General features: G+C 36.7%; 1 protein-coding gene across 2 annotated transcripts in view; it reads right to left on the bottom strand.

Moving 5' to 3' along the window:
- LOC131067960 (glutamine--tRNA ligase) overlaps positions 1-12,018 on the bottom strand; it is a 97,173-nt gene that overhangs the window by 66,094 nt on the left and 19,061 nt on the right. For both annotated transcript variants that reach the window (XM_058003129.2, XM_058003130.2), the window contains exons 3-5: positions 9,502-9,552; positions 9,326-9,397; positions 9,065-9,164 (exon numbers count right to left, since the gene is read on the bottom strand). In XM_058003129.2, the coding sequence (XP_057859112.2) occupies positions 9,065-9,164; positions 9,326-9,397; positions 9,502-9,552 (223 nt within the window). The remainder of the gene's footprint in view (positions 1-9,064; positions 9,165-9,325; positions 9,398-9,501; positions 9,553-12,018) is intronic.

The raw sequence follows: 12,018 nt of genomic DNA, 5'->3' as shown, positions 1-12,018 counted from the left end.
TGATTCTGGTCAACTGGGAGACAATTTCTCACATATTCGTTACTGGAAAAACCAAAAAAGCATAAATATAGTTGTAGAAAAATAAGAGCATCCTCCCCAGCGCTTCTTCAAGGTAAATTTTGATGGGGCAGCCAAAGGGGAACCTGAGGCTGGAAATCGATGGAGGTTTCTTCTTTCTTACAAAACCACCAATAATGAAACTGAAGTTGAAGACATCACTTAAGTGAATGGTTTTCATATGAAGGATGAAAAAAGATCAATAAAATAGTGATTAAAAGGAATTCAATGCTGATCATAAATGCAATGATTAACAGTGGCACTTAAGGTTGAAAATTAATAGCATCTTTCAGGGGGCTCAGGAGTTGACTCCAAAATTTGATGTGCCAGAATTTCAGCAGCATTGAAATAGAGAATGTAAGAGGCTTAGAATCATTTGGCTAATACAGGAGTGGAACAATTCCTTTTCTCTGTGACTGTGAGTGATCAATCTGAGACTTGTGAAGACAACTCTTTTCTGTTGACTGCAGATAACCTTGAAATGTAATTAGTCAAGACTTCCAAATGTGGAAAATTGTTGGGCATGAATATATCTAAGGGTTGGAATTTCTAAAAAATACAATACAAAATTTATATAATTTATCACCAACTACCTCTCCTAACGTTATTTTTCCAGAGTGCCTTAATCATTAGAGGGAATGTTTGGCAATGCTGTTAGTCTCCTCCCCATGCTCACAATGCAAGAAGATGAAAATTACTCTAAAGTTACCAGTCCTGATACTAGTTCAGGTTTGGGTTCAGCGGTTCGGTTCGAGGTTTCAGGCAAAAGAAAAATTGGGGTCGGGTTCATTTTGAGTTCATCCATACAATAACATTTCAAAACAGAAATATATACATATGCGCAGCAGTGATTAGGTTTAAAATACCACACATACCATCACATATTGTATAGTAAACAAAAAAGCTATAAAATAAAAAAATATTACAATGTCATGATATATATTATAATTTGAAAAACAATGTCAAGCATCAACAATCAACCATCACTGATCAATATCATCATATGGGTCTTCAAAAATATTATCACCATCCATATTAGATGATGTAGGTACTAGTAAATTAGAAAAACAATACCATTGGCACTAGCACTAGCGAATACATAGTTAGGTAAACCATATTATCAAAACATAATATAAGGCACTGTACACTAACTACATCATCCCCCCAAAACTAAAAATTCATCTACTAGGCAACAATAAAAACAAGTGAGCATCAACAAACAATAGGGTAGATTGCTCAATTTGATGACGATATTGTGGACGAGGACTTGTAGGAAAAATTGGAAGCATAGTTCGCAAACTCGGCCTTGGAGAGTACTAGGCAAATCAAATAAGTTCAATGGGGATCTAGGAGCAACACCCCCAAATGGGTTGAGGGTCAGTGCCCCTTGCAAGGATCTAGGGGTAGTGCCTCCAACAAGGTCAAGGGGCAACGTCGAGGATCTAGAGGCAGCGCCCCTCCCTAGTAGGATTGCGGGGCAGCACCCCGTGTGAGGTCTGAAGGCAATGCCCCTAGCACATTTCGTGTCGTAGTAAAAGGCAAGGCTGAGGGCAAAGCCCCCACTACCAATCACAAATTAAGACCTTCAAAAGCACACAAAACTTCATCATGCACATCATTTTGCATTCACTAACAATAAAAGAAATGTATTTGTTTGCCTTTAAAATGCACTGGAATCCACATTTTAGGGTTTGGGGGCGTTTTGGATTTTTAGTCAAAATTGGAAGTCAAAATTTAATTGCAAATTCATCGCCTGGGCATGAAATCTCACCAAATACGTTGCAAGTTTGCGCGAGATCATCCCAAACAGACCTGCAGGCTTATAGCAAGACCTTTGACAGCCCCCAAGGTGGACTAGATCCAGACCCATATCCAGGCTGAACCAAACCTGAACCGACAGGTCAAATATAACGGAACGGTAGCATAGCAATTACTCTTACTCATTTCAGTGTTTCTCCATGATTCAAGGGGAAGAGTATTTCAAGATGGCAAAAACTTTCAAAGATTTCGTGAACGGTATGGACTATGGAGAATGCAATTGAAATAAGATATAAAAAATTAATATTTCAGCTTTTTAAATACAAAGAAATTTAAAATTAACTTACACAAACTAAATGAAGCTGAAATTTTAAAAAGACTAAACACAATTTGTTGAATGTGCAATAACGATCCATTCATCCTATAATCCATCTAATAATTATAATATGGACAATGATTTATATTTAATATTTTATCAATCATCCCATTCAACGACCATGATTAGGAAGGAAAATAGATAGACAAAACCAAGTAAAGGTGTAAAACTAAATGACGATGGTGCATCTTAAGGGAACCTAGGATTAGCTGGGGCAGGTTTTGTAGTTAGACATGCACAAGACAGATTCAATCTTGGAGGATTTTAATTTGAGTAATAATACTAATAATTATGCAGAATGGACTGCCCTTATAATAGATTGCAGGTCACCATGAAACTGGGTACAAAGAAATTGAAATAGAGGATGACTTGCCAATAGTTGTCAATGTTATTAACAAAGGATATTGTCCTAGTTGGGAATTATTGGAGGAAATTCTAGCATGGAAAGAAAAACTGTCCACCTTCTCAATATCTCATTGCTCAAGAGAGCAAAATGGCGAAGCAGATCTATTCACCAAACAAGGTTCATCTTAAAGTTAATCCTCCTTATTAGAAAGCACAAATGCAAATGATTGGGAATCCTTAATTGAAATCGTTAAACAGGAGAGTTCTTAATAGTCACTAAAATGTTATGTTTGGAATATATAAAATGAGGTGGTTGCCAATAGCATCATAGTGGCAGTAGTCTCCTCACATGCATAGCTCTTAATATCAAAGGCGGGATATGCAAGGAATAAAATGAGATTTATAGGCTTACTCCTGATAATTATCTTGCTAGGATATTTTGTTGAAGATATAGCTTTGATAGAGATTATCGGCTCATTATTTATCTTGTCTAGCATTGGCTCCTTAGCTTCCTTCTTTGCCTTGTTTACTGTCGGTGACTCTTCATGTTGCAACAGCTGTCGGTGGAGGTGATGACGTTGTCGTTGAAGGTGATGAGGTTGTCCGTGCAGAAGTAACTGTCCATGCCTCTACCTCTCCCTTCGTGTGACTCTTCATTGAAATTCCGATATGCTATATTCGTCATTCTTCCTTGTCACGTCTTCTTCTTCGGCAGATTTCTTGATCGGCTTCTTCTTCCTTGTGATCATATCTGTCAAATCAGATATATTGTGTATTTCTTTTTGCATACTGAGTTTCAGATATTTGTAGGTTTTGGTTTGTATTCGAGTTGTATCAGCTGAGTTCATTTTATGATTGATTCATAGAGAATTGAACTCATATTATTATGATTGATAGTATTCTGAGACTATCATCAATTGTATTCTTTTCTGAGATATAATAAACTTAATTTTGAGTGGGCTAGGTTTTTCACCCTTAGGTGGAGGGTTTTCCCAAGACAAGAGGGCTTGTTCATTTGTGTTTCTTTCTCTATTTTCTGTTCTCAGATTTTCTATATTCTAGTTCAAGTTTTAACATGGTATCAAAGCGGGTCTAGAAGATCGATCTAGAACCAGAATTTTTAAGTTCTTTATTTCTTTTAGTTGTTTGCCTAAGTCATTCATTATGGTGAATGGATTGAAAGTAGAAGATAGACTAGATGGGTCGTCAAATTTCTCTTCTTGGAAACTTAGAAAATTGACCACTCTAGAAGAGAATGATCTCCTTGATCATGTCTCGAAAGATGTAGAAGAACCTTCTGCTGATGCAGAGAAAGTTCAATGGAGAAAGAACAAGACAATGGCTAAGAAAATTTTGATTGATTCTGTTAAGGATCATCTGGTGCCTATCATCTCTAAGTTGGATTCAGCTAAGGAAATGTTTCAAACTTTAAAGGATCTTTATGAATTCAAGAATACCAGCAGAGCTTTAGCTCAATGCAATTGGAGATACTTGGTTATGTTAGCTATGAATGGACTGCCCATCTCCTAGGAATCCTTCATTCAAAGCATTAGTAGAAGAGATGATCTTCCTAAATTTGATAGGTTGAGGGCAGATTGCATTCAGGAAGAATGCAGACAAGAAGCAAGAGGTTATGGTAGCAAATCTCATCATGAAGATGATCATGTGCTTGCTGCCCATGCATCTAAGGGGAAAGGAAAGAAAGGTAACTTCAAAAGATTCAAAGACAAGAATGATGAGTCAGCTCCTATTGCCAAGAAAAAGTGGAAGGACCTTTCTAGAATTCAGTGTTTTAGGTGTGACAAATTTGGTCACTTTGCCAGAGATTGTGTTTCAAAATCTAGGACTCAAGCAACTGGTGCAAATGTTGAGAATCCTTCTCCTCAAAGAGAAGAAAGTGAAAATTCTAAAGGATTCTTATTTATTTCTGCACTTTCTAGTAACGTTCCTACTAACCGTGATACTTGGTTGATAGATAGTGGAGCATCTTGTCATATCACTAGTTTTCGTGAGCACCTTTCAAACTTGAAAGAAAAAGACTCTCATCTTCAATTTATCATTGGTGATGATGCTTTCTATTCAATGAAAGGTGCTGGTTATACTTCTTTTCAATTGGACTCCGGTATTCCTCTTCATTTAAGTGATATCCTATTTGTTCCTAGTATTAAGAGGAATCTGATTTCTATTTCTGCATTAGAAGACAAAGGTTATCATGTTGCTTTGCTAATAGAAAAGTACTTGCATGGAAGAAGAACTCTAACATTCACTCAGCTCATGTTATTGGTGTTCCTCATGATAGTCTTTACAAGCTTTGAGCTCATCCTATTCAAGTCTTAGCTCATGACTCTTCAAGTTCAAGTGAGTTGTGTCATAAAAGATTTGGTCACTTAAATTTCAAAACTGTCTTCAATGGAGAAGGTTGCCATTGGTCTTCCTAAGCTGAATCAAAACCATGGAGGTGTTTGCAAGGGGTGTGCTCTAGGTAAGAACGTTAAGAGCACCTTTCATAGTAGTGAAAGTAGAGCAAAGAATGCTCTAGAATTAATTCATTCTGATTTATGTGGAGCTATGTCAATTGCTTCTCTTAATGGTTTTTGGTATTATGTCACCTTTATTGATGATTTTTCTCATAAGTGTTGGATTTACTTTCTTAAGTCTAAAGAGTCTAATGAAGTGTTGTCCAGATTTAAAGAGTTCAAAGCTCTTGTTGAAAATCTATCTAGCAAGAAAATAAAAATCCTTAGATCTGATAATGGAGGAGAATATGTTTCTGGTGTTTTTCATAACTTTTGTGTTGAAGCTGGGATTAAGAGGGAGTTTTGTGTCCCTTATAATCCTCAACAAAACAGTGTAGCTGAAAGGAAGAACAGGACAGTTGTTGAAGCAGCAAAGGCTATGATTCATGACCAAAGTCTTCAAACATTTCTTTGGGCCGAGGCTTGCAGGGCAACAGTTCACATTCAGAATCGTAGTCCTCATCAGATTCTAAACAACTTGACTCCAGAAGAAGCCTTTACAGGTGTCAAACCAGATGTAAGTTTTTTTAGAATCTTTGGATGCCCTGTTTATATTCATGTTCCTAAAGAGAAAAGATCTAAATTAGAACCTTCAGGCAAAAAAGGCATCTTTGTTGGTTATAGTGATTCTTCAAAAGTATACAGAATCTACATTCCAGGACAAAAATAGATTGAGATCAGCAGGGATGTTTCTTTTGATGAAGATGTAGCTTGCATGAAATTCAAAGAATCTAGCATAGAAGTTGATAAAGAAGATTTTGAGCACCCTCAAGATTTAGACACAGCTGATCCAAATCCATCTTCAGACATTCAAAGGGAGTTTACAGATTTAGAAGATCCTGTTGATTCAATTGATCCAGTTGATTCTATAGTTACATCAGAGGGTCCCGGTATTAGTTCAACTAACAAGAAAAGACCTTTGTGGGCTAGACATACTATGGAAGATGCTGAAAAATATGCAGCCCCTCGTGGTACTTTCAAAGAAAACAAAAGACCTCACAAGTTTGTTGGTTATGTATCTTTGATGAGTCATATCTTGACATCCGAGCCTTTAGATGTTGAAGAGGCTTTAAATCAGCAAGTGTGGAAGGATGCCATTATAGAGGAATATCAATCTATTATGAAAAATGATGTATGGGACATTGTTCCTAGGTCTAAAAACAAATCAGTGGTTTCTTCTAAGTGGCTGTTCAAAATCAAACATGCAGCTGATGGGGGTATAGAAAAGTACAAGGCCAGATTTGTAGCCAGAGGTTTTTCCCAAAAGGAAGGTATAGATTTCGAAGAAACCTTTGCACCTGTAGCTCGTTACACTTCTATCAGGACTATCATAGTTGTTGCAGCTATTAAGGGTTGGAAACTTCATCAAATGGATGTGAAAACAGCCTTCTTGAATGGTAAAATTGAAGAGGAGGTTTACATTGAGCAGCCAAAAGGCTTTATTATTCACAATAGAAACTCTCACATATGCAGGCTGAAAAGGGTCTTATATGGTCTTAAACAAGCTCCGCGTGCTTGGTATGAAAGGATAGATCACTATGTTTTAAGCTTGGGTTTGAATGATGCTCATCCCAACCTATACTTCAAGGTATGTGATGATAAGGTGCTGATTTTAGTACTATATGTTGATGATTTATTCCTCACTGGTAATGATGATCTCATTGACATATGTAAGAAGGATTTAGCTTCAGAATTTGAAATGAAGGATCTTGGTTTGTTGCATTATTTCCTTGGACTTGAGGTATAGCAAAGACCAAATGAAATCATATTGAGTCAAGGTAAATATGCAGTTGATATTTTGAAAAGATTTGACATGTTAGAGTGTAAGTCTATGGTGAATCCTATGGAAGTAAATCTAAAGAAATTACATGAGGATGCAGCTACTTCAGATTTAGTAGAGCCTACTATGTATAGACAATTAATTGGCTCCTTAATGTACTTGGTTAACACAAGGCCTGATATATGCTATGCAGTTAATACCTTGAGTCAGTTCATGTGTGAACCAAGACATATTCACCTTGTGGCAGCCAAACATATATTGAGATATGTTCGTGGTACAATTGGACTTGGCTTAAGATTTTCTTCGTGTGTAGAGCTGAACTTGCAGGAGTTTTCTGATTCAGACTGGGCAGGTTGTGTACATGACAAGCACTTCAAGTTGTTGTTTTAGTCTAGGTTCAGCTATGATTTCCTGTTGCAACAGGAAACAATCTTGTGTTGCACAAAGTACAGCTGAAGCAAAATATGTTGCAGCTTGTGTGGCTGCAAGAGAAGTTGTGTGGCTTTGGAAATTACTTGCAGGCTTGTTTGGACAGCCTTTGGAACATACTATGATTATGTGTGATAATCAAAGTTGTGTGAAACATTCAGTTAATCCAGTATTTCATGATAGAAGCAAACATGTGGAAATTAAATATCATTACTTGAGAGACATGGTTCGACGAAAAGCAGTTGAACTCAACTACATTTCTACAGAGGAGCAGACTGCAAACATTCTCAACAAGCCACTTCCGAGAGTGAAGTTTTGTTACTTCCGAGAAAAGGTTGGTATGATGGAGAATGATGCACTTGCTGAGAGAGAGTCTCAGCTTCAATGATATGTTGCCTGTGTTTAATGAGTTCTTCTCTGTGAGAGAAGTTCGAGGTGAAATCCCTTGGTTAATGAGTTCTTCTCTGCGAGAGAAATTCGAGGTGAAATCCCTTGATTAATGAGTTCTTCTCTGCGAGAGAAGTTCGAGGTGAAATCCCTTGTTCCACCCTCTGGGAGTAGCTATGGTGGAAGTCATGTGTATGACTTTATGTTTTTATTTTTTGGTTTTACTCATCCTCTAGGAGTAGCTATGATGAATATTGTTATACTAAGATAACAACTTTATTGAATAAAAACTGTGATGTTTTTTTGTTGACATTTTTTTGAGTTGTAGGTATGTGTACTTGTTATATGTTGATATAATGAAGATCTCTCTCTTGCTAAGAGGGAGTGTTGAAGATATAGCTTCAATAGAGATTATCAGCTCATTGTTTATCTTATCTAGCATTGGCTCCTTAGCTTCCTTCCTTGCCTTGTTTACTGTCGGTGACTCTTCATGTTGCAACGGCTGTCAGTGGAGGTGATGAGGTTGTCAATGAAGGTGATGAGGCTGTCCATGCAGAAGTAACTGTCCGTGCCTCTACCTCTCCCTTCGTGTGACTCTTCATTGAAATTCTCATATATTCATCATTCTTCCTTGTCACGTCTTCTTCTTCGGCAGCCTTCTTGACCGGCTTCTTCTTCCTTGTGATCGTATCTGTCAAATCAGAAATATTGTGTATTTCTTTTTGCATACTAAGTTTCAGATATTTGTAGGTTTTGATTTGTATTTGAGTTGTATCAGCTGAGTTCATTTTATGATCGATTCATAAAGAATCGAACTCATATTATTATGATTGATAGTATTCTGATACTATCATCAATTGTATTCTTTTCTGAGATATAATAAAGTTAATTTTGAGTGGACTAGGTTTTTCACCCTCAAGTGGAGGGTTTTCCCAAGATAAGAGGGCGTGTTCATTTGTGTTTCTTTCTCTATTTTCTGTTGTCAGATTTTCTATATTCTGGTTCAAGTTTTAACATATATGACATGGGTGAACCAGACCATCTAGGGTTTGGTTATTTTCTAAGGGGTGCAAGAGGTTTATGTTTAACTTAAGCTAACAAAAATTGTTACTATGGTACCTAATGATCCTCCAGAATGAAACCTTTTTTCCACTTTAAAAATCTGCCAGTTTCAAATACCAGATTATGCGCATGTGGAATGTTTTCTTGTCTCCTTGATTGGATAACACACAATGATATGCGAACCCTAATACAGCATGGCATAACAACTTTTTACTTCTATATTTAAAGAAAGAATACACAGTGCCCACAGATCAATAGAGCGTTGCTTTAATTAATATAGTTTTTCCAATTAATCTTTTCATTGGTTTTGTTTGCTCTGAGCAAGGAAACTGTGGAGGGAAATGTAAAGCATACCTACACCACACGCTTCTTCGAAGTCGTCCACTTTCAAGCTTTCAGGACCAATATTAGAAAGGTATGGTAAAGCTTTATCCAACTGATTTGTATTCTTTATCTGCAATAGATATATACAATACTTCAACAAAAATATAAACTGGTTCTAGCACAAAATTCCATCCACCCATGGGCAATGACTGCACCTATGGACAAAACATATTTTGTCAAAAATTCTATGCAATATCAATTAAACAAGCTGATATGTGTGTATCTAATTACCTTAGAAGAGACAATGTAGTGACTAAGAAAGGGTCGATGTTTAAGGGCATTTGCTGGATATTTTGTTGCCACCTGTTCCAACATCAAATCTCAGTAATTTAACAAAATCTAAATCATGGTAAAAAACTGCAAGACTTTGATGTTATTTTCCGCAAAAATTGAGTGATGTGACAGACCATGTAGAGAAGATTTCCAACCGACTTGTCACACCCATCTTCTACACCTGCCTGCACATATCACAAATTTCAAGGCATGAATCACCATCATTGTTGTCTTAAAAAGCAATGTAAACCACATATACTCAAGTGTAGAAACTAAGTAAAAATAATTAAATTAGTGTTAAAAGCTTAGAAATAATGGAATGATTATCTAAACATCATATTTATCCACAGAATTCAAAAAGATCCATTGTGTTTGGCAAGGTTCAAGTCATAAGGCTTCACGGTTTACATGTTAAGTCCATCTTATTTACAATTCTACTGAATAAACAGTTTAAGGGTGAAGGTATAAATAGTAAATACACATGACGTATAAAAATATAAATTAGAAAAAAAACAAAAGGTAAAATAAAATTGATAGTTATATTCTGGCTGAGCTTTTGATATGTTTTGAGAAGAAATCCATTTTATTCCATAAATATTATCTAATGCTCAGTACTCTTATTGTAAAGTTGAATGGTTGAATCTTTGACTGTATCAAATTTTCAAAGAATTAACTATCACAACATTAGCTAATTGACAAATTTAATCTTGATACAACACCCTCTCATAAGCAAAGGTTAAAACCAGGAAATTATTGCTAAGCTAAGGCAATCTAAGCAAAACATCTACCTAAAAAGTGAAAAAGTGGGGGTCCCCATTTGCAATGGGGCGATGTGTGAAAACATCCCAACATGTACTAGTAATCATTACACCATGACAACATCACAAGTCCAATACAGTTAAGCACCCTTAACCCGGTTCATGCTATTATGAGTGCTACACATGACCCCTTGAACATGGCTAGAGAATTAATAACTTGAATATAATAAATATCAAGTGTTGTTATTCAAACTTAGAGAAATATAATATGTGTCATATCTCCGCCATAACACCTATACATGCACCCTAGTTAATAAGCTACATTACCCAGGGACGCGTCCCCAGGTTAAAATCCCCCATCCCAGTACCAAGGACGTTTCAAGGACTTGGGGACGGCCAGGGGACATCCCCCCGCCGCCCCCAAAATTGCAAAATCTATGGGAAACGTCCCGGAAACTTGGGGATGGCAGTGATTCTCAAAGGGGGCATCCCCCCATCCCCAGTATGGTTGGGGACATCTCTAACATCCCCTAACTGTCCCGGGACGACCAGCTGTCCCCCTTTTCCCAGCATATTTATAAAAAAAAAGACTCAAACGCTCAAAAAAAACATTTTTTAATTTTATTATGTCTATAAAAGTGGATTTTCACTAATATGATAGGTAAACATGTCTGAATCACTTCCAAAAGCACTTAGAAATAATGAGCAGCAGCCTGGAAATAAATTTCACAAACACTTAGAACTCGGTAGTGTTAATTTTAAGCAATCAGATGATAATCTTAAATAATCAGGTTATAACAGAACAGTAACAGCAATAAAAACACAAAACAAGACACACCAATACCCTGGGAAAACCTCCCTCTTGGAGGTGAAAAACCCAGCCACAAAGTACAATGTGTATTATCTCAAATGTAGGCAATTACAAGGCAAGTGTGCTTATCTTAAATTGTTGTTCAACCAGCAAGATAGCAGATCTGAATTCCTCTTTATATGATAATGGAGATTGCAGCCCTTATCATCAGCATCAAATTCACTCAAGGCAAGTCTTCATTAGCTTTGCAAGATCTTGATAGCATCACCTAACAGCCAGCCTTCACACAATGGATGAGGAGCAAGTTCGCACAAGAGAGAGAGAGAGAGAGAGAGAGAGAGAGAGAGAGAGAGATCGCCAAATGTTGGAGAGCCTACTACAAGTGTTGACAGCCTTAAGAATGATTCGCCTTGTATATAAATTGATTCATTATGCTATGCAAATGACTTGCTTATATACTTGACTTGTGGTGTCAAGTCTCAAGTCCGGCTTGCCTTGTTAATTTAATAATAATATTATGTATATCGTCCAAATAGGTCTTGACCTATTAAGACGTTATTGCTTGATTGCTTTTACCACACGCTACATGAGCTTGGGCCCAGCCCAATTACATAATCGCTCAAAATACATATTGGCCCTACCCTATCTACAAGTTACATTTAATATAGGACCACAAGTTACATCGCCCAATTAGGGTCAGACCAAATTACAAGTTACATTTATAGGGCCTGTCCTATCCACAAGTTACATTATATATAGATCTTTCCCAAGCAAGACATAATTACAAGTTACATGTATTTGGGCCCAGCCCTAAGTTCGATTTACATAATAGATAATACATGTGTATTTTAATTGTCATTGACAACATTAAAATACAATAGATAGGTATCCGAGCTAGCTACTATTTCAACAGGTAGTGCATAAAAAAGTGGTTGCTGGTCTGCAATATTGGACTTTTCACTGATATGAAAGGTAAACAGGTCTAAATCATAGCCAAAAGCACTCAAAAATATGAATAACAGTTTGGTAATGAATTTCACAGAAACCCAAAACTTTGTAGTGCATAAAGAAGCGGTTGTAGG

Source organism: Cryptomeria japonica, chromosome 6 (assembly GCF_030272615.1).
Source record: "Cryptomeria japonica chromosome 6, Sugi_1.0, whole genome shotgun sequence".
NCBI lineage: Eukaryota > Viridiplantae > Streptophyta > Pinopsida > Cupressales > Cupressaceae > Cryptomeria > Cryptomeria japonica.
Note: the sequence above shows the minus strand (reverse complement) of the source record. Positions and strands in the feature narration are given on the sequence as shown.